The sequence below is a fragment of the Limanda limanda genome, chromosome 12 (assembly GCF_963576545.1).
Source record: "Limanda limanda chromosome 12, fLimLim1.1, whole genome shotgun sequence".
In the NCBI taxonomy this organism is placed as follows: domain Eukaryota; kingdom Metazoa; phylum Chordata; class Actinopteri; order Pleuronectiformes; family Pleuronectidae; genus Limanda; species Limanda limanda.
In genome coordinates this window covers 24,566,942-24,588,954 of record NC_083647.1, presented here as the reverse complement: position 1 = coordinate 24,588,954, position 22,013 = coordinate 24,566,942, and the positions used below count along the sequence as shown (strand labels likewise).

The 22,013-nt window shown below is 41.0% G+C and overlaps 1 protein-coding gene across 1 annotated transcript in view; it reads left to right on the top strand.

Annotated features, from left to right (window-relative positions):
* Positions 1–22,013, top strand: part of slc4a11 (solute carrier family 4 member 11) — a 72,926-nt gene that overhangs the window by 12,157 nt on the left and 38,756 nt on the right. Inside the window, exons 2-3 of the mRNA XM_061083050.1 lie at positions 10,542–10,592; positions 15,254–15,370. Of these exons, the coding sequence (XP_060939033.1) occupies positions 10,542–10,592; positions 15,254–15,370 (168 nt within the window). The remainder of the gene's footprint in view (positions 1–10,541; positions 10,593–15,253; positions 15,371–22,013) is intronic.

Below are 22,013 nucleotides of genomic sequence, written 5' to 3'. Positions count from 1 at the left end.
GAGTTATTGTTTGACATGCTGTAACTTCACGTTCCACGTCTGAAACACTTGGTTTTAGCTCCTGTTGTGATTTCGGATTCAGCTTTACTTGTCAAGTCCAAAATACACAGATCAGGTTGCAGGTCACATTTAAACATTACATTAAAGTAGGGTGACCAGACGTCCTCTTTTTCCCGGACATGTCCTCTTTTCGAGACCTAAAAAATGCGTCCGGCAGGGATTCCAAAAACGTCCGGTATTTTGCCTCGTCGCAAAAAAACTATTAATAATTTTTCTTTTTTTTTTTTTGCCTCGTCATATATTTGTGTTTCTGGGTCTTTCACATAGCCTACTAGTTATTTCGGCCTTCCAAGTTCTGGAAATGGTACCACCCTTACGTTCCACCTTCTTGCGCGAGCTGACTGTAGAGAGAGTCTGTCATTGGGCGACCGATCTCAGGGTTGCCAGAGCCACGATATTTATCCTCCAAATACGACTATTTTGAGCCTTTGGAACGTTCCACTCCACTCCGTGCGCTGTTTACAACAGCACATAATATGGCCAACCACATGAGGAGGACTGAAAAGTGTCTTAATTTTCTTATTTTAATATGTGGCCATATAAGTAATTTATTATTTGGAATATTGTATTTGTTATCATTATTGCTTTAATATATGAGGAGGACTGAAAAGTTTCTTAATTTTCTTATTTTAATATGTTAATAAAGAATTTATTATTTAGAATGTTTTATTTGTTATCATTATTGACACATTTAAATGCCACAAAAAAGATTTGTTTTACATTTGCACTTTGCAATTTTGTTAAAGTTCAATAAATAGATGTTTATATATAGTAATAGTAATTTGTGTCATTTTTGTCATTTCATTTGTGACATTTGTATGCATTCACATGGTCATGGTGCGGCATGCTATACACTACACCCCCCCCCCCCCCCCCCCCCCGCGACGAAGTGTCCTCTTTTTTACAAACTCAAATCTGGTCACCCTAATTAAAGCACATTATCCACGTTACATAAAAAAGAGAGCAGCCTTAAAAGCATCATGTATTGGTGATTATGTCAGAGAATGCCACCAGATTGGGGAATACCCTGTGAACACATTGTGCAAATTCACAACATGTGTGTAATAAGCGTGCTAACTGAAGTTTCTTAAAGATTTCCGAGGTAATAAGAAGAAAACGGATAACGGCCAAAATGCCGACGTGCTGTTTTCAAAAGTGTCCACGTGCAAAGAGCTCGCCCAGAGCCGAGCGTTGGGAGGAATTCCCTTTCTGCCTGGGATCTCTCAACGACCACAGCGCCAGAGACGACGGGTGCCAAGAAGAGCCTGTGGGCACAATTAGCCAACAAAAGGCCCGGCCTCCTCCTTGGTGCTGTCCCAGCCCTCGTAGATTCCCCTATACAAACACAGCAGGGGCGCCTTTTAATCTCTTGCCCTCTTCACTCCAGACTATCAGCCTCACCTCCCCTGTAAATTCCACGGTGTGTCCCTCCTGGGGCGTCAGGCATCTGCTTTGCATGTACCTGCAGTGCACTGGGCTGCGATGGAGAAGAAGGTCGGAGCGGTTTCAGCCTGGCTGCTTTACACACACACACCCAAGGTCGTAAGAGTTGACTTCCTGTTGTCTTGGAGTATTTAAATAACATCAAAACGCTTTATTTGTCGCCGTTAAAGCCGAGTCTGCAGTGGGTTATAGTAATGAGTGATTTTTACCTGTAAAGTCGTTCCCAGGGGTTTATAGAATGTATGAGGTCCCTGCCTCTGCGTTGATTAAATACCTGCAGCCATCAAACAGCAGCGGGGATGTTTAGGTGTATTACATCTGCAGTGTTTCAGCAACACACTAATTAAATGCAGGTCACAGACCGTGGCTGCCTGAAATGCAAGCTATCTCAATACCATCTATACCATCTATAAGCAATTATTCTCAGGATGGTGAAATTATATAGTATTCCTTTATTTCTCAGTTGAATATAGTCCCTAATAAATTCACCTTTTGCGAAAAATAAAAGCACACAGCTTATGCAGGTCCTGTTTAGAAAGCTTTACATTTTAATGCCATAGACAGACTGAAAGCATAAAGACAATAACAAAAATGTCATCGTTCTTTATGCTAAGACAACGCATTTCCTGTTGTGTGAATAATATCTCAGTTTCTGCCTCTGAATCTCCTCCCAGTATTTGCCAAAACTATTCTATTTTGGCACATGTTAAATATGTTCGGACAAGAACTGAAATTGTTTTTAATCTCTCTCACTTAACAGCACAGACTGCAAACAGTAATAAAGTGTTGTAGCCAAAATACTTTATGTTGAGATGCTTTCAGGCAGCAGCTGAGGTCCTAACGTTGTCCTGAAACTTTCCACAGGGGCTGCGTGTGTGAGGCAAACTCCGGAAAAGATGTTTTTATGGATCGCTTTGTACCAGTATTTGGTGAAGTTGTATATTTGCTTCTTGCCACTCTCTAAAATATTAAATCATCTGCTGTTTTTAAAAGGGGATTAGAGGTGATTGCAGTTATTAAAGCTCCCTCCTGACTCCCCTCTTTCAGATTGTGCCAAACTTCACCAGGACTGCGTTTGTGCCTGTGGTCACCGAAATTGCTTAAAGTTGTCTTTTGACTTTCTGTTTTCTCTCATGTTTCTCATTAAATCTGTCAGTAAATTGGAAACTGGACCTTCAGCCTGCATTTATGATATTTTCTTCTCTCACTGAGAATCCTCTCTCTCGGCTTCACTCGCTGAAACAACCTGCCTGCAAACAGTTTTCTACTTCCTGTATGAATGTGTCTAGGCTTCCTGCAGTGTTTGCTTAATGATGCTGTGGCTTAGTAAGAGAGAGGTGGTAAATCAGATTAAATGGGAGCACGTACAAACACCTACAGGTCGTCAGTGCAGTTTTTGCCTCTGGCGTCTAAATCACTAACTCTCTCTCCCTGGATGTATTTCATCAGGACTGTGGGAAGTCACTTTCTTTTTCTCCCTTGACTACACAGAGATCAAAAAGGTGAATTCAGAGCAGAAGCCAGGGGTCGGCCGCTCTTTGATTTGCAGCCCACGTGTGTGTTTGTGTTTCTAGATTCTAGAAACGTTAGGAAACATCTCAGGTAACATTCTCCTCTCGCCGCCTGTGTCTCTGTCAAGCAGCTGCTAACTCGCTCGTGTCACATCACGAGATCTGGAACTGATGCAAAAACCGCAATCGCTGCAACGGCAACAAGCAGTCGCCTGCCATCTCTTCTGCAGATAGCTGGTATCAGACGACAGTTCTGGTTTATCAGGAAGAAAGAGTTTGTCGTGTGGCGTGTTCTGACACCAAATCAAGAGAAGAACGCAGCAGCTGCCTTGCTTGTGGGTTTGGGACACGGGAACTCGACTGACTGACACATATTCCCCTCATGTATATGATGAAAGGCCTGACTCTAAGTAAGAGGCTCACATACACACACACAAACACACAAACACACACACACACACACACACACACACACAGCGGATCAGTCAACGCAATGACACATGCGTGCGATACTATTCAAACCGACTTCCTGCTTACAAGAAGACAGCTTCCTCTTTCCTGCAGAGAGTTATCATATATAACATCCTTCTCTCTTACTAGTGTGTGACTTGGGTCTATTCTACCACTGTTTGTATTTATTTCATTTCTAAAATAATGTTCAGAGAATTGGTAGCAAACAGCTGATAAAATACATTACAAAATCTTAAAATCAGTAATCACACTAATGGAATTCTCTTTTTTCTCACGTATTGTTATTTATTTCCATTTGACATAATTCACAAGTGGCTCTAAAAGCATTTCACACATTTTCACCACGCTAACTTTTTTATAAATCCCTGTTTATGTGTTGGAAAACAAATAAGAAGTCCGTGTTCATCATTTTTACATCTTGCTCCAGGTTTGGGAAGTGAGTGATAAAGGCCATAATAATTACAAATAAATTACAATATAAGTCGCCATTAAAAAACGTTTGCCCTCGTGTAATGGAACACCTTTTACAAATGGTTATAAAACAGCTCACTAATTCATGTTTAATTTGACAATGAAATGAGGGATAATTAAAGGACCCTGCAGCATTAACAAACGTGTGTGAAGAACTGGGTGAAAGTAAAAATGGAAGCGTGTGGAGTGGAGGACGGTAATTGTTTCCAGAAGGAAAAAACATCTAGAGAACAGTGATGAAACAGGAGCTTGAGCACAGATCCGGATCAGATCTTTCTCAGACTTTGAAACGCTGCGGTTGCATCGTCTGCACTGACAGTGATCTGCATAGGGTGTTCATGTGGAATGCAACAAAAAGAGAAACACACACACACACAAGCACACAACGATCTCAGGATGCAAGATTCAAGATTCAAGATTTTTATTATCACATGCACAACAATAACATTAAGCAGTCGCTGGCAATGAAATGCTTGAGTCACAGGCTCTCTTCTACCAATGCTCAAGTAATTATAACCAAAATGTAAAAATAGAATATCAAAAATTTAAAATAGAAAATAAAATGTATATATCTAAAAATATATATATACACCTCAAGAGAAAAATAGAACAACAATAGTTCAATATTGTGCAATAGTGCAAATATGCCACGGTGCTGGTTTAGTGGAGTTATTGCAGTTCAGAGGAGTTTAAAAGTCTTATGGCATTAGTCAGGTTTTCATCCAAATGTAACTGGAATTTAACCAAATTTGCAACCAAATTGGCAAAAGAAAATGAGAAATCATGCATTTTCCCCTTATGATCAACTGCAAATATGTATTTAGTTGCTTTATGAGGATAAGCTGCAGGTGACACAACATGTAAAGAACGAATACATGCTGACATGCAAGCCCAGGTGTCCTCAGACCTCGCAGTTTTCATAGTTCACCTTTTCAGATTGTTTCAATTCACAAAATCAGAATCAGAATCAGAAGGTATTTATTGCCAAGTAGGTTAACACCTACCTGGAATTTGCTCTGGTTATTGGTGCATACAATGAACATAGAAACATAAAAACACAATAAATACAACACACATAAGAAAAACAATAAAAAATAATATATATTTACTCACTGTTTACTTTTTATTTACTCACTTTTTCTTATATGTATACAAAGTAACATTTATTTAGACATAAACATATCTATATAAAAATATATAAAAGATATAAAAAGTGAAGTAAAAAGTGAAATGCAAATAGAAGCGACCCTCCTTGTGACGGCACAACAGAATAACCCTGACGACTGCTAATGAAGCTTCTGGAAAAAGACCATCGGAGCATGAAGTATGTAACGCATCCTTAATCAGCTCTGTCTTCCAATTATCTGCATGTGCGATAATAACTCATAACCAAAACAAATCGCGTGGTCACAACGTGCAGCTCGTTTAACTTCTGCAGTCCGACCTCTTCTACACCGAGGATGAAGCGACTTCCTGCCAGGAGTGAAGTTTCATTCTCTACAGTCTCACTTGTAGAAAGCCGAGCTCTTGATTCGGTGGTGAAGTGAAGCCTGGTGTATTTCCATTGATCTGGTAAAGCCGGTAACATGGATAAGGTGCATTCCCCCCCGATCCCTCTAAATCTCTCCCCTGCGCCTGTCGTTGACAAACAGCTCGGTGTGATCTCAGCTCTCGGAGTAACACGTAGTTCACAGAAACCGCTTGAACAGGAAGCTGCCACATTAATATACGAGCAGGAGCCCATACAGGATGTTTACGTTCAAATATTTGTTTACTGGTTTCTTCACATCATTGTGTACTGACAATCTTTTTTTTTGTCGTACAGTAGTCTCAGACATTACTAGATATTTATGACGAAAGAAAAAACACAATTCACATTATTTGGCATTAAGAAAGAATGTCACCAATGCTACCACGTCCCCTCCACTAACATGGGTGAGGTGGGGTTTGAGACCTGTACTGCAGCCGGCCACCAGGGGTCGATAAAGAGGAGTTTGTCCTTATTAGCATCTTTATCTCTGTTCTAAGTCAGCTGTGATCGTTCCCATGCAAAAAGTTGCGACGTGCAAATTTCACATCATCTTTGTATTTTAGGTTGAATGTGCAGTAATAATATTATTGTCTTTATCATAACATAGATTAGTAAGCAGCTGTGAGAGAGACTGTGAGTTCAGTGCAGTAGCTGCAGGTCAGCAGGCTGATCGACCTGTGTGTGTGTGTGTGTGTGTGTGTGTTGTGTAGGAAAGTGAAGGGAAAATTGATGTTTATGTGACTGACATCACAATCAAACACACTTTGTAGCACAGAGGCAGCAGAGAAATACCCCCCCGCCCATGTTTGTGTTAACATGGCAGCTCGAATGAGGAAATTGATTTGAGGAACGTGGACGGAGAACACAATACTTCCAGAAATGTATATTTTTTCTGATGGTTTCTCATCGTCGTAAATCCTCGTGAAAACAAAACTCGACATTAACTTCCCATGGTTGCATTTCTTTTTATCTTTTGTATCAACAAATGGCCGCAGTGTAAACCAGACATCTCAAGGTAACTGGGAATATTCATTCACTCGTGAGAGGCTCAACACTTCCTGAAGCTCTCTCTCTCTCTGCGAGTCGTCAATCAGACTGATGCTGAAGGTCACTCCATCCATCTAAAAATTCAATTCATTCATTTTCAACTTGATAAGATTTTTAAAAAGACGTCAAAGGTGTTTTTCTTCTTCTTCTTAGAACGATTCTGTGATTTGGAAAAGCTCCATCATATAACCTATGACATAGCAGCAGTAATACAGTACCGTGTAAGTACATCAGGTCTGTTAGTACTATTACATTTAAAGTAATAGTTAATCATTATGGGATGCCTATGTGCTTTTGTGCTGGGAGTCAGACGACAAGGTCAAAACCACTTTTAATATCCGGTAGCTCAGTATGAAGGTGGAGCCAGAGGAGAGTTAGCTTAGCTTTAGCACTGTGGGTAAAAATAACATTGAACTGTTTAAATCTCGTTGGTTTTATTCTCACAAAAACCAAAGTGTTAAAACTAAGAAGTTTTCTGTCTTGAGAGAAGTTAGATAACTGACATAAACTGATAAGTTTCTTGGCCGGTGAGGGAATGACAGTGCCAAGAGACATCCAGGCACGTGACCCCATTAAAACCATCCCCTGCTTTTACAGTCAGGTTTATGAACATATTTAATAAATATGATAAAACGTGTTCATGAATGGGCTTTTTAAGAGGGGTTGAACGCAGCCTGGCTTCCTGCCCCCGGGCTTCCTGCCCCCAGGCCCATCTTTGTGCTACGCTAAGCTAACGGCTCAAGGTTGTGTCTTCACAGGGTTTTTTTTTTTACTGTACAGACGTAATAATCTTCTCAACAAAAGAAATACGCACGTTACACTATCCCCATGCATTTTTCTGTTTTCTTTTACAGTTTCAGAGAGAAAGCTGCAACTGGTATTACTGTATTATGTGTACTTATACTTGGCTTTATCATGAAATCTCCTTAAGAGGGGAGACTTCTACATGCTGACATCTCTCCTCTTTATCGAGTTCCACAGTCGGTTAAGATTCGACGTATTAAAGAAATGGATTTTTTCAATTCTGACATCTGACAGATAGCGGTTGTGTTTCTTTTCCTTATTCTGGACGACTGCGGGAAATACGCGCAAAAAAAGACGTGTTGTCGATCTTTTGTTATAGGACAAAATTTGAAAACATATTGGCTTAACGCTGAAGAAAGAGCCTCAGTGGATTCTGGTAGTGTGACAGCCCCCCCCACCCCTCCCTCCTCCCTTTATCCTCCTTCATCCCTCTTTTCTTCCAGCGTGAGCCCACAATGTCTCAGTAACCTTCAAAGTATCCCCGCTCCATATCTGCCTCGTCTTTGTGTGTCATCCGAATGCTACACACATCCACGACAAACACTCTGCAAAATGTTGCCCTGGAAAAGTCTTTGTCTGTGCTCTTTGGAGGAGAACTGCTCACCAGATTAAGTGTAAATTCAAAATGAGATATCCTCCATAAGGCTGTATACCCGACCGTTGCCTGGAAGCAGAACTCACTATGGATTATCGCTGAATGTATTAGCACAGATGAAAACAGTATGTATTGGTTCTAATCATTGCCTGTTAGCATTTCTTCCACCTAATGAGCATGTTATTTTTCTGATAACAACTCTCACCACTCTGAAGGGAATTCTTCTGTTTGCCCTCTGGTTAAATTACAGGATTGCCCAGTTTATTAAATTTTTTGGTTTGCTATATTTGACAGCTTTGGCCCAATTAGGAGAAAAAGTTTAATTTCCAAAACCTGTATTACACCGTTTAAATAGTCTGCTCACTGTTACCACTCTGGTTTTTTTCTGTCTTTAAGGTTATTTGCTCTCGAGGGCGTCACCGTTTTACGTTGTTTTAAATGTCGGTTCAAGGTCGCATTCGTCTTAACCTTTAGTCCAAATTGGAATTGGCAAAGATAAGATTCTTGTGACTTGTGCTGTTCACACTGTCGTGAGGACAAAAAAAGATTTGGGAACCTTGAGCCTCGCTGGCGAATGAATTCACAAAATACAACTTTTTCCTTTGACTCAAGCAAAGTTTAAACCGGAACATCAGCCACATTCATTTGGTGCTGAAAAGATTGATAAGCAACAATTTCAATTTCAAGTAAATTTGTCAAGAATAAAAGATTTCCCTGAAATTTGAGGATGTTTATTCCAGTTTCATATCGAATGTAGGTTTTAGACCTTTGCTCAGACGGAGCAAGAAATCAAAAAAACTTCACCTTGGGTTTTTTTTGGGAAACTTCTACAAGTTTCCTTGTTTAGACGAGACTTTGTTTAGACTGAAGAAACGCAGTCTAAATTAAAGTTGGAAAAATGCTGAAACTATGAAATCCAAATGATTGGCGCTGATTGGATGTTTTATTTCTGGTGTTTGAGGAAACCACAGGAAGTTAAAAAACCTTGAGGAGCTTTGTTTCACTCACTCTCTCCAGAAATGTCCAAAATGTCCAATGTTTGCATTCTTCAACCAAACTCAGCCATCTGAAGCCGAACTGATAGCATTTCCTCTTGTTTTCCATAACAACAGCACTGGAAACCATTCATTAGAAATTGGAAGATATAACCTTGAGCTGTGGGTGAAAACTCTCACGAGCATTTTCTGTATTTTCCAACATTTTCGTAGACAATTAGAAAATAATTAACATATAATTTCCACTGACATGTCCACTGCCCCCCGGTTACACTTCTACGTCTCCTCTGCATCACATCATTCTCTGGTGATATTCTCATCCCATCAGGCACAAAAAAACCCCGTGACCTGCATTTATTCCTGCCAGTATAACAGCTTTGGATTTTCATCACACTGCCTCTGACCTGCGGCTCTTGTTTGGCTTCGCGAGGTTAAACACAGCGTTTTTTATGTGAGTCGGCTCCTAATCATAGGGATTCAAAATGTAAATGTACCATCGGTCTATCAGCATCATTACAAACACAGCTCCCCCCCCACCACCTCCCACCTCCTTGGATACAAGACACAGAAAAAATACACAGTGTGATTTTTGCTGGAAAATTAAATTCATCCGTCAGAACATGAGCGGGTAAAGCTGCCGAACAAGCTTTATTATTGTCAACAAATACCATTACAAGACAACAAGGACACGAGATCACTGGCCTTTCATCACCGTAATGCAAGATAATATATTTTGTTATGTTAAAAAACATAATATACCACCTTCAACCACGTTACAAGAAACGTGCTCGAGTTGTTTTTGTGTTATTCTGCTGAAATACAGACAAGCTACAGTGACCAGTCAATCACGTGAACATGTCTCTCAAGGTTTAAGAGACACGCCACTTTGAAAATCGCAAACTTTAGCTTTTGAAAAAGCATATTTTTATTACTAGAGAACGTTCCTCATATAGGACTAAGTATAAACACCTTTAAAGGAGTATTTCCAGCTGTGGATTGATTCTCTTGCCGGGCGAGTGTCTCCGGCTCGACACAGAATAAACTACCCAGTGTGTGTTCATGGTAATAAAGGAGCGCGTCTCCCAGTGCAACCGTGTGAGTCACTGATGTGTTTGTAATGGTTTCTGTGGCTCAGAGGAATAATCTAATAATCTCAAGCTTCAGATACTCGGAGAATAACGAGATCAATTCACAGTCGGATTTGGTCTTTTCATGGAATTCTATCGACGAGAAGTAAAACAGAAAGAATTCACCGCACATTAAACGCTTCTGCACGCTTCTGTTTTCAGCGTGTCATGACCCGAGTCATCATTGCCACGCCCCCTTACGGCCTTTAGGGGGCCGATACTCTCGTGAGAATTAACAATTCACTCCGTATCCACACCGTCCTTTTTACGTTTTAATCCACTTTAACTCTCATTTCTATTCATAACCATCTCTCATAACAATAATTAAACACTTACAATAAAGAATAGAGTAATTATGACAAATAATGGGTATGGGGTTTCAAAATGCAAATGGCTCCCTGCAGGGCCTGATGTCCACCCCCCACCCTCACCCTCACCCTCACTGATGACTCTCTCTCTCTCTCTCTGTTTTCCTCTCTCCTGCAGAGGCGCCTCCCTCTGGGATGTCCAAGAATGGATACTTCTTTCAAGAAATGGGTGAGTCTGAGTCACCCGTCTGATGGATGCACTTTTCAACAGGAGACAGTTTTCCTCAACGTAAAAAAAAAATAAAATAAAACATAGCAAAGCAATAATCAGGATTAGTTGCCGACGCAGCGTTGATAAAACACTGAGATCCGCCCACCATGATGGGAAAGGAGGATATCTTGTTTTTTAGTTGAATGCTTCCAGTAATGTGCGTTACAGTAGATCCATAGTGAAAGATGTGACTTAAAGATTGCGGCTGCAGCACGGAGAAGAAACACTCTCACACTCTGCTGCATTTGGATATAAATAATGAACTTTGCTCGGGCTGTTGTGATAACAGCGGCTTCATTACCTTCAAGCCAAGGAGAGGAACCCAATTAGTATGTGCAGCACAAGCAGTCAGGACAGAATATGCTTGCATTGGATCTCCCTGTCTCCCCCAGCCAATTATTACCCTCCCTGTAACACACCAATTCACAGAAGGCCCCCCCGCTGCTCCTGAACATAACCGTCTTCATTAGGCAACCCTCTATCACGACATATTACTCCAGGCAAGTAGGCATCATCATCCACCATCTTAGAGGCTCATTAATGAATCTTGCCGGACGACCAAAGGTTGTGAGCCGGGTGACGTGGACAAAATATAACTGTTGTGCCTGTGTCATCTGCGTCATAATGTTCTTTGTGACCATTAACGTGTTCATTTTCTGTGCTTGGCGACCGAATCTGATTACAGCTGCACATGTCCGGATTAAATGGTGAATAGAGGACAAACTAGAATGAAAGTCAGTAGAGCACAAACCTCCACCGAGGCCCAACAGTCCCCTGAATTTGAAATTTCACACACTCACAGAAAGCAGGAGAAGGGGTTATCGCTAATGGATGGAAGCTCAAAAAACACCCATTTAGCTTTGATAATGTATATTAAGTTTAGTGGGAATTTGTAGTTGTTGTGTTATCCTGTCGACAAAGAAACAGACAGACAGACCTGAGGTGATGGATGAGAATCAAAATGGGAAAGATACAAGAAGTGAAAAGTCAGGCCATGAATCCACCTTCAGAAACCTTAACAAATGAAAACACACATTATGATGCACATACAAAGCCGTGCCAACTATTCCCATTGTGGTCCAGAATGGTTTGACAGATCATTTAGTTTACAAGTCGTGCAGCAGAGAAGCAACAACACAAATCAGTGGTTAACAGACACACGGCTCATAGAGGAACAAGTGTGTGTGATACAGAAATAACAGCATTCATAATAACGGACTGTGGACTGAGCCACAGAGAGAAGGCAGCAAACAGAAAAAAAGAGCCTGAAGCTGAGTCCTGCGTTCGCAATCTTAAAGAAAGTGAAGAAAATAAATTCCCGGATCTGGATATGCAACAGAAATTCCAAGTATTTCCTGACTAAATTTCAATTTCATAGCAATCATATCCATTAGCTCTTGTGTACAGCGGGTTCCAGTTTGATGGAGCCAGATGCATCATGGGGGTTGCAGGGTGTCTCTTTGACTTTGAAGTCAACGTTAAATCTCGTTTTATGGTTAAATCTGTTGTTTTATGGATGGATTCAGGGTGAAAATGTGTTTCGCAGATCCTGACGCAGCCCATCATGTGATTTAAAAAAAAAAAATTAAATTAAAGAAGACGTCTAAATGCTAGACACACTCATTAAACATGAAATAGTAACTCAGCTGTTTTCCTTGGAACTTAATGTCTCGCTTTATGACTGTGATTTTTTATTTATGGAACTGCTCCTCACTTCAGGGTTGGTGTTGGCAAACCTTAATTTAAAAAACTGTGGGAAAACCTATAATTTAGCTGTTATAGTCTTTTTCTACAAAGTATAAGAAGAGCCCTGGTTGCTATAGAGAGGGTTCGATAATCATGACAGTGCACTAATGCCCGGAATCACAGCTTTGAGTCTCTACTTGAAATTCAAGCTGAAACAATCATTGCAAACAGGTTTTTGCTTGTATTTTAAGTTGTGTTCAGGTAAAGTGCAACAGTTCAATTTCCTTAAGTTGTCGTTGATGTCGTGCTACTGCTTGTTGTGTCCGACAGCGAGGAGCAGAAAATCCTCACGAGGGAGAAGCTGGAAGTCACAAATATTCCTCAGTGTAGCTGCAAAGCGAATTAAATCATTAATCTACAATCAGAAGAGGAGCCAGTTCCATTCAATCTATTAATTGTCTTTTGTTTGTTATCTGACCCTCTTGAATTTAAAGACAAATGAATCAGAGCAGTAATCCGCAGACAGTGTTGAGAGGTTCAGATTGAAGAATATGTGCCATTAAATTCCATTGTTCACCCACAGTGAGTTCTGATTATTAACATACAGAAGTGTGCTGCTTCCCAAACACTGAACCCAGGAGTCGCTCTGATGGCAAAAAGGATTCAGACCCAATTTTTTCCCTCCGGCTTTTATTTTCCACAGCATCACGTAAGAGTGAAAACATGTAAACAAGCGAGAATAAAACTGTTTTCACTTTGTTGCCTCGCAACTAATCCTCTTAGAGTAAAAATAGCAGCAGAAAAAGGCAGAGATTTTAGCCCCAGCTTCAATTGGGTGAGAAAAAGACATAGATAATAAAAACCTATTATCCTCAACATTGTTTGAATATTAAATATCTATGAATCTTTGGTTTGTTGCAGCCTGCGATGATTTTAAATCAGTAAGAGAAGGTGAATGTAGAACTTTGATTAATTCTCACAGAAAGCATCTTTAATGATGAGACCGAGCACGTGTAGTGTTTCTGTCACAGCTCCTCACACATCTCAGAGGCTGCTGCAGAACACCAGAAGCACATCCATCATTCAGTGTTTTCATATCAAACCACCTCGTCCCTCGGCCCTTGTTCCCTCTACGTGTTGCTGGTTCTGACCCGTCACTGTTTCAGAGGAGGAGCTCGGCTTCATTTCTTCCATTTATTGCTCAAATGAAGCTGGATAAACAAAACAACAATACAAATCCCGATTCAGAGGTATATATATATATAAATGAATAGCCCATAATAGGTATAGAAATGTAATTTTTCTAAATGAATATCGATTTGCTTCTCCTGCTCGGCAGCCGCTGCTCTCTCTCTCTCTGTCCCAAGGTGATTTGAAAGTCAGAGCCCAGCCGGTGAGTCTGTGGCGCAGAGGGACGACACAGAAAGGTTCAAATAATGTCAAGTGCAGAGGGATGATCCCCACGCAAGACAAACTGAAGGAACTGAAATTGGGGCCCTCCTCGTGGATAAGGTCAGCCGATAAAGAGCACAAGTAGGAGATATTGTCCCGGTCGCATCAAGCCGATCGCTGGATGATATTTGGGAGCCGACTAGCGACGGCAGGATTGGATTTAAGGTGCTGCTGTGTCAGGAGCAGAGACTGGGATGAGTCATACCAACAGGCCCCAGGCTGAGTCCTGTGATGCTTCCTTCCAGAACAAAATCCTGACCAAAGAAAAACACCTTGGTCTCGCTCTGATTCGTGAGCAACTTCATATGAAAACATCAACTGACAAACGTCTGTCGGGATTATACGTATTTAAACATGATTAGTTTGTCTCGGCAGAACGTCTCTTTGCTTTCAGTGACATCGAGGTGATATTTATTTTGACAGCAACAGAGATAAGTGATCGGCAACGGAAAAACTGTATTAATTCTACTTTTTCAGATGACATACATCCATCAATGAATAATTCCACAGTAAAACACATGATTGTTAAAATCCCCCAAAATAAGGCGCAATAAAAACAGGTAGAGGAATATATTTTATTCTATCCTATTATCTCTCACGCCATCAAAACACAGTGAGTTTCATCTTTTCTTATTGATTTAGTAACTAAATCTATTACATCTACTGAATCAGCGACAATAAATAACTAAATCTAGATCATTGACACATCTAGATCCCTGCAAACAAACCTGCATCTGATTCAGCAGAATTTCAGAAATGAAAATAAACAAACAAATAATCACGTAGGTCATTTAAAAATAATGATTTTGTACATTTGGTCAGACAAACATGATTCTTTTTAAATGTCACCAACTTGCAATGTTTCTTTTTGCTATATAATGATATTCAATCGACCAAATGACTTATTAAATTAAAGGAAAAATTGGTAAAATGTGCAATTATTAAGATAATTCTTGCCTTCAAACCCAAATACATAGTAAAGCCTGTCACAGATGTTTATACATCTTTAGCAGACTGCATGGTTTCATTATAAACACACGGTTTGGTGAAAGGAAATGAAAAGGAGCAGCGAGTGAAACCTGAGCTGACAATTAGCTTCTGTGTAAAATCTTCGGGTGACACTAAACACAATATTTGCTCATAATTCTCCAGGTTTCTTTGTTTTGTTTTTTTGTGTTCAGCACCAGACTGCGCTGTCAGGACGTTTCACTGACTGTCGACTAAGCTGTTGTGGAAAAGCTGCATTTCTTCTAATAAAATCGTGTCACTTTGTGGGTTCTGTAATTATAGTTTCTACTCATGAAGTTTTTACATATTTAAAATATGTATTCCCTGTGTTCAAATGGGGCAATTATATTTGTGGACCTCAGACTGCCTCCTGGTATTTTTGACTTTGGTTTTTTAATCAGCTACTTGGGCCGAGGATAATGATTGTGAAGCCAGCGAGGATCAGGAGTGACCCTGTGCTGTTGTGTCCCCAGAGCAGCGGGAGGCGGAGCCCGAGGAGGGCAGCGAGGGCCGAGAGGAGGCGCAGGACTCGCCGATCGCCTGCGGAGATGACATCCACCTCTATGACAACCAGATCAGCCCCGGACCAGGTCAGTACCCAAACAGGGAGTGAGCGGGAGAAAAAGAGATGGAGAGCGGCCTGGGGAATAGAGCCTGTGTCGGAGAAGGCAGAAGATGAAAAGAGAAAGGAGAGAAGAGAGGGAGTTGTTTGCAAGAAAGAGAGATAAGGACATCTTATGCAAACGTTCTAGTCTTTAAAATACTTATTAGTTTCGATTGGTAGAATTCAAGAGGAGGAACCCTTAATTATTGAATATTTACAAATATTCATTTGGACTCACGAGGGAACAGCTCAGAATAATGTGGTCAAAAGTCATCGTCACTTTATAAAACATGTTTTCACTCCTGTTAACACAACCTCTCAGTTACTTGAGGGAATGTCTTTCAATTTTGGTACAAACATTCATTTAACTTGACTCAAATATGAACTGATAAGATTCTGGTGGTCAAAGGTCAAGGTCCCAGTGACCTTATGCTCCCGTGAATGTGATATATTACGAAAACCCACAGATAAATTAATAACATCTGGCACAAACACTCACTGGGACTCAAGGATGAGCTGATTAGAGTTCAGAGGTCAAGGTCACTGTGACCTTGTGATTCTTTCAGATTTGGCACAAATGTTCAGTTAGACTCACGGATTACATGGTGAGATATGGGTGGTCATAGGTCAAAGGTCACTATGGCCTCTCAAAACGATATCTCAAATCTGACCTGAGTGAATTTCTTTCAAAAGTTGACCAGTTGTCACTTTGACTCAAAGATGAACTGATTCCATTACAGTGGTCAAACGTCTCAGTGACCTTGTATGAGTCACACTGAAAGTTGGATTGGCGGAACCGCACAATTTAAGTTTTTGCAGCAGATTTGATTAAATTTCATTTGAGTCCAGAATTGATCAATTTTGATTCAATTCGGTTTGATTCAATTCTTAATGATTCAGTGACATCGCACACATTCCATCGCTGCTGAACGTGTTCTCAGAATTTATCCTGGGAACTTAAATCTGTTTCTCCAATTAGCAATTGAGCACCTCTGTCATTTCCTTGAATATATAATATAGTAACAGGCACATTATCAGCTGTAAACCGAGGTTTTATGGTCTTTGAAACATCTTACGTGTTCAAAAAGAGTTGAGCCGAAGTAAGAAGAAGCTGCACCACTTACAAAGGGCATCATCATTATCCTTATTTTAAAAAATAAATGCTTTCACGTAGAGCCGAGCACGAGGGCGTCAGGATGAAGGCTTCAACAAAGTTCAGACTCTGACTCTAATGATCACTTTGAACCCAGACAGGACAGAAACAGAAAGTCTGCTCTCTAATTTATCTGCTCTGTTTGTGTTGACAAGACATCGCGCTGAAGTCTGCAGACAGCTGGTTATCTGCCCCCCCCCCCCGACAAGGACAGACAGACTGAAGCAGGATCCTCACTCTGCTCAATCCTCCTCCACGGCTTCAGTGCTCACAACCAGAGATAATTAACACAAACCCAGAGCTCAGATCGGTTTGCAGAATCATTTTTCAGTGTTTATCTGCTTTCATGGACGTGAGATTCAGTCACAGAAGTCTGGTAAACTGCAGGAGATACACGTCGACTCTAATTGTTTACATTGCATCACCAAAAGCTCTTGAATCTCGTCGTCCTTCCTCCTCTTTTTCATCCTGGAGGTATTTGTGTTCTTCCAGTTTCACGACACCCTGGAAGTCGTCCTGCTCTATTTCCACATGGACTAACATTGTCTGGACCTTTTACAAGAGGTCTGGCAAAACAAGTTCCAGAAAATGTGCGAAGCCAATGACTCAGGCGTTTGCGTTCTCACATAAAGACCCTCTGGATAATTTCAGGAAAGTAGTGCTTGTCTGAAAGCGGCTTTCGCTCACCATGACCTCCTTCGATTCACCGGTGAACTTCGCCGAACCGCTAAACGTCTGAGGCTCATGGGGAATATTGTTCCTTGAAGATGCATTGGAGAGAGAAATATTCGTTAAACAACAAAATGCACCTGCTCTCACATTCAGGTGACAGGAAATGATTTTTTTCAAGGCTGCAGCTTTTGTCAGTCGTCAATGTTATTCGGATTTTGAATGAGATTTATATAAACAGGTCTATTCTTTCTCTGACTGATGGGAAGTGTGTCAGTGTAGAACCAGACATGCAAGAAGCTGATTAATAAGAATTTCTGATGCATATAGAATATAGACGTCCCTCTGCAACCTTTAACTCCTCCTCATTACAAGTGGGAATGTGTGTCACACTCAGTTTGCAGAGATATCTTTCTGAATTCGCCTGTTCCTGCTTTCGCCGCTGCCCAGTGATCAATATCCCAGATTCACTTATCTTTGTTCCTTGAGATTTCAGCAAAGTGCTTCTTTTTAAAAATATTTTTTATATCATAGCACAAGGCTTCTTCAAAGGGAGCGTGCGTCTGCAGTCATGGCAGATTTCTACGGCTTCAGTCACGAGGAGAAAACGAAAAGGGAGGGGGTTGAGAAAATCCTCACACAACTTTAAACTTATTTCAGTGGAGCTCTTTGGCACCCGGAGTCCAGCCGGAGCCCGATGGCAGGTGTTGACTTGACAGACAGCTTGTCGGCTGCAGCTGCAGATGATTTTGACCCCATTACCAGAAACCCGCGGGTCAACAGGTTACCATCGCCATGGCAACAGTCACAGGTGCACCATGGGGGGAGAGATGGAGAGGGAGAGAGAGAGAGATTCAGTCTGAATGTGACAGGTGAGCACGTCACTCGGGCTGATTCTCCGTACATAGTAACACTTAAGGCGTCTGACAAGAGCCGGGAACGAGTAGGAAAACAACAGCAGGAGGAACTCCCCTTCAGAATAAAACACCCAGTGGAAGGTGTCAGATCAAAGTCAGAGCTCAATGCCATGAAAGAATGATCTCTATGACAAAGATAAGGACATTATTTAAATAATTTAGGATATAAATAGTAATTGAATGGCACCACTTTTTCATATGTTTGACTATAAATAACTAAGCAGCAGATAAGTTATTTATTCAAACTTTATTTTATCCGTTTACAAGTGTAGCACAGACGCTCTGTCTTTAGTATCTCATCTCCCAATCTTTCAGGGATATATGTTAATAATAATTAAACATAGTTTTGTTATTTTCATCATGTAGGAGCCGGTAAAGAGTTTTGTATTATTAAAAATACGTGTTTTTAATGAATTCAAATATATACAATATCCAATCAATTCGAGAGATGGAATCCCAAAGTTCATCACTTCAGAATTACGAGTGGGTGGTATGGGTGACGTTTGGGAATTTGTAATTTTTTACATAATCCTAAAACACCAAACAATGTTAAAAGCAATAGTATGGTAATTTCTGACTGTAGCTAGATTAATATAATCTCAGTTGATATCTAATCCCAATCCATTGATACACACCTCTTGGTATTTGTACCATATTTCAGTCCATCTATACAGATATAAAATGTTGAATTGAAAATCCTCTGTTTTGTTTTCATTCCAGTCTTCACATACATTTGACGCCAGCATCTTTGGCTCTTCGCCCGTTTCAGCTTTTAATTCACGTGACAAATGATCATGTTGCTTTGTTATTCCACAGCAGCAGCAGACGTCCGCCTTTTTAAATCAGTGTAGGACTCTGAACGGGACTTTTAATCACGTCCTGTCGGCCTAAATCAGCGGCGGTTTGGAAAAAGCAAAGTCCTTCATGATTACATCAAACTCATAGAAGGCAGCTTCTATCGTAATGTAATTTCAATAACATCTGTCCGTTATAATTAATGAATTTTTCCTTCTTCTTTATTTAACGGTGACCTCTTCCATGAGAAATATCCAGTCCCGGCTGTGGCTGCTTTAATAATTCTTCGCTGTTGACCTTTGTGATATTATGCCTGTTGGATATTTAGCTGCACCATCCTAACGATATGTCTTTTAATGGCTTCCAGCGTCGGGAGTTATTTAAACGGCATTTTTAGATTCAATGTCCCAAATACGAGCTCTGTCGAGACCTTTCATTTTTTTTATTTTAACCAGAATGTCCTCATTTTCCTCTGGATGATGATTTAAAACACAGAATCGTTCTATCTCCTGAGTCCACAGAATCTGAACCTACAACCTTCATGAAGCTGTGACCTATGACAGGACTGTTTTATTTGACTGCATTAGTTCAAGCTGTAGACTATATTTAAAGATGGATGATATATTTAAAGTAGGGCTGGGCAAGTTAACTCGTTTTAATCGAGTTAACTCAAGTGATGAGTTAACTCGATTAATTATTTTATCTCGCATTAACTCAGGTTTGATTATTTATTGTTTTATTGTGAAAGTCAGGCTTTTATTTTGTGAAAGTCTGTTGCTGACTGCTGCAGAACAGGAAAAAAGAAAATAATTGGCGGATAAACAATCGAGTTAACTCATCACTTGAGTTAACTCGATTAAAACAAGTTAACTTGCCCAGCCCTAATTTAAAGTAAAGCCAAGATGTCTGAATCGCCCCCTGGTGGCTGGCTGCAGTATCAGTCACAAACCCTGTCTCTTCCATTTAGCTGATTGGACGTGGAAACAAACGGAAAAGTCAAAGTACCGTTGAATAATGAAGATAGTTCTGTCATGCTCTCAAACACGGACTATTGACCTCCTTCTGAATAAAACATTATTTTGACAATGATGCTCCAATGAGAATATTCCATTCATATTCCTATTTGTGCCCAGGAAGTGAAGATGCGTCGTCCATCTTTATTTTTCAGTCTGAGGAATCACAGTGTGCTCAGCATCGGTGTCAAAGTGTTATCAGACAAAGTGAATCCACGAACGCTCAATCCGAGCGAGTGCTAACGATGTGAAATGAGAAGAGTTTAGCCAAAATGTCGTTAGCCGGTAATTCGAAGGATTTGTTTGAGATCTTCCTCTGTTTTCTGAATCATTTTGACACGATCTCGTCCATTTTTCTCTCGTCAGAGAACTTTGTCCGGAAACTGTCGAAACTCTCTCCATTAATACAATTGATTCCACGATTATATTTCTGTCGGCGCTGGGCCCACTCGCACTCCGGTTCAATCAATGTGGCTGAAGGCTGAAAGTGGAAGAGTCAAGAGGAAGGACATCTGTCTCTCACACGGGAAAACTTCAGGACTTAGACTCTGACCAAGGTCACGACTTGACCTTGACAACCCCGAGTGTAGGACCTGCTTTATGAATTCACACAGTAAAGAAATGACTTGGGGCATATTTCTTGGTTTCATAGCCCATCAGGAAGGCAGAGCTCTGTTAAGCAGACTGATTCTTTTACATTTCAGAGAAGCATCAAAATGTAATTTCATACAAAACACTTTCTCTGGGTCGATAAGCAGCCCGACAGTAAAAAGCTGTGGGAGTCAACTTTTGAAATATTCACATTTTTGCCACGAAAGGTCAAGGTTTCTTTCATCAGGGCATTTTGAAGTATTCTACCTGTTTTTCCGTTTCGGGGAAAATATTGCAGTCGTCCTAAATTATTCTGCAACTGCTGTTTATGGTTACGATCCCGTAGGAGTGCCTCAGGGGCTTTTAACCCTCAAGATTAGGTGGAGTTATTAATATGTACATTTTACACTGAATTAGATGAGATACACACAGGCAGTAACACGAAAGGCCGGGTTTGGGAGATGGCTGAAATGTAGTCGGCTATTCTCAGAGTGAAAAAACACGAACCTGTGGTATTTTTACACCTCAGGTTCACGGTCTTTCCTTGTTTCCACATCGCCGAACCAATTATTTTCGATTTCAATCACATATTTGAAACGCAAACAGGCCGTGCAGCCTCCGCTCCAAGGGCACTCTCTCTCCATCACGCAGTAATTCAGCCGTCCAGCGTCACCGCCCCGCAACTCGTAATGAGTAAAATAATACAACACTCCACTCTGACATTATATAACACTTGTGTCTGGCTGAATGTAATCAACGGTTAAAGCAGCACATTGATCAGATAAGGAGCCGAGAGTGGAAACAAGCCCGTGTCACATCCTGACACCTCCTCTGCCTAATCCTAAAGCCTGAAATTCCCCCCCCCTGGATTATTTTAAGTCGACGTACAGAGGCCATTAGAAAGAGGTGATCATTGGGGACAAGGTAATCTTATATGAATATATGAATATCTCCTTCCTCTACGGCTGCAGCCTGGCAGCTATTAGAGCCGCAGCTCCCTCTCCCCCCCGTGGGAGCGGATCAGCCCGGCCGTGTGCGTTTTGATTGTGAGGCTTTGATGATCCAAATCCGCGGCACACGACACGTGCCCCCTGCCATCGTCTTCATCACGCCGAGGCAGGGGTGGGGACTCTCCTCCTCGCTCCGACGCCTGCAGGGCTTTGTGATGGCAAGGTGTTTGGTGTAGAGATCAAAGCCCACGCTCCCTCATCCCCCCCTCCCTTTTATGTTTTCTGCAGACTCACACATTTTCACTTGTGGCTGGATTATTGATATTACGATATCCTGTCGCTTTCCCCGGGCTGGCTGTATTGTTAAAGTGTATTGTGTGTTTGTGTTTGTCGGGTGGTGGGGTTCTTGCATTTCCGTCGCTGGAGGGTGGAGTTAAGCACCGATTGATTTCCAGACGGAGCCGACACAGTGCATCACGCGGATCAGAGGAGGAAAGCCCATGGTAACCTAATAACGTCCTCCCCACAGTAAACTGCGATA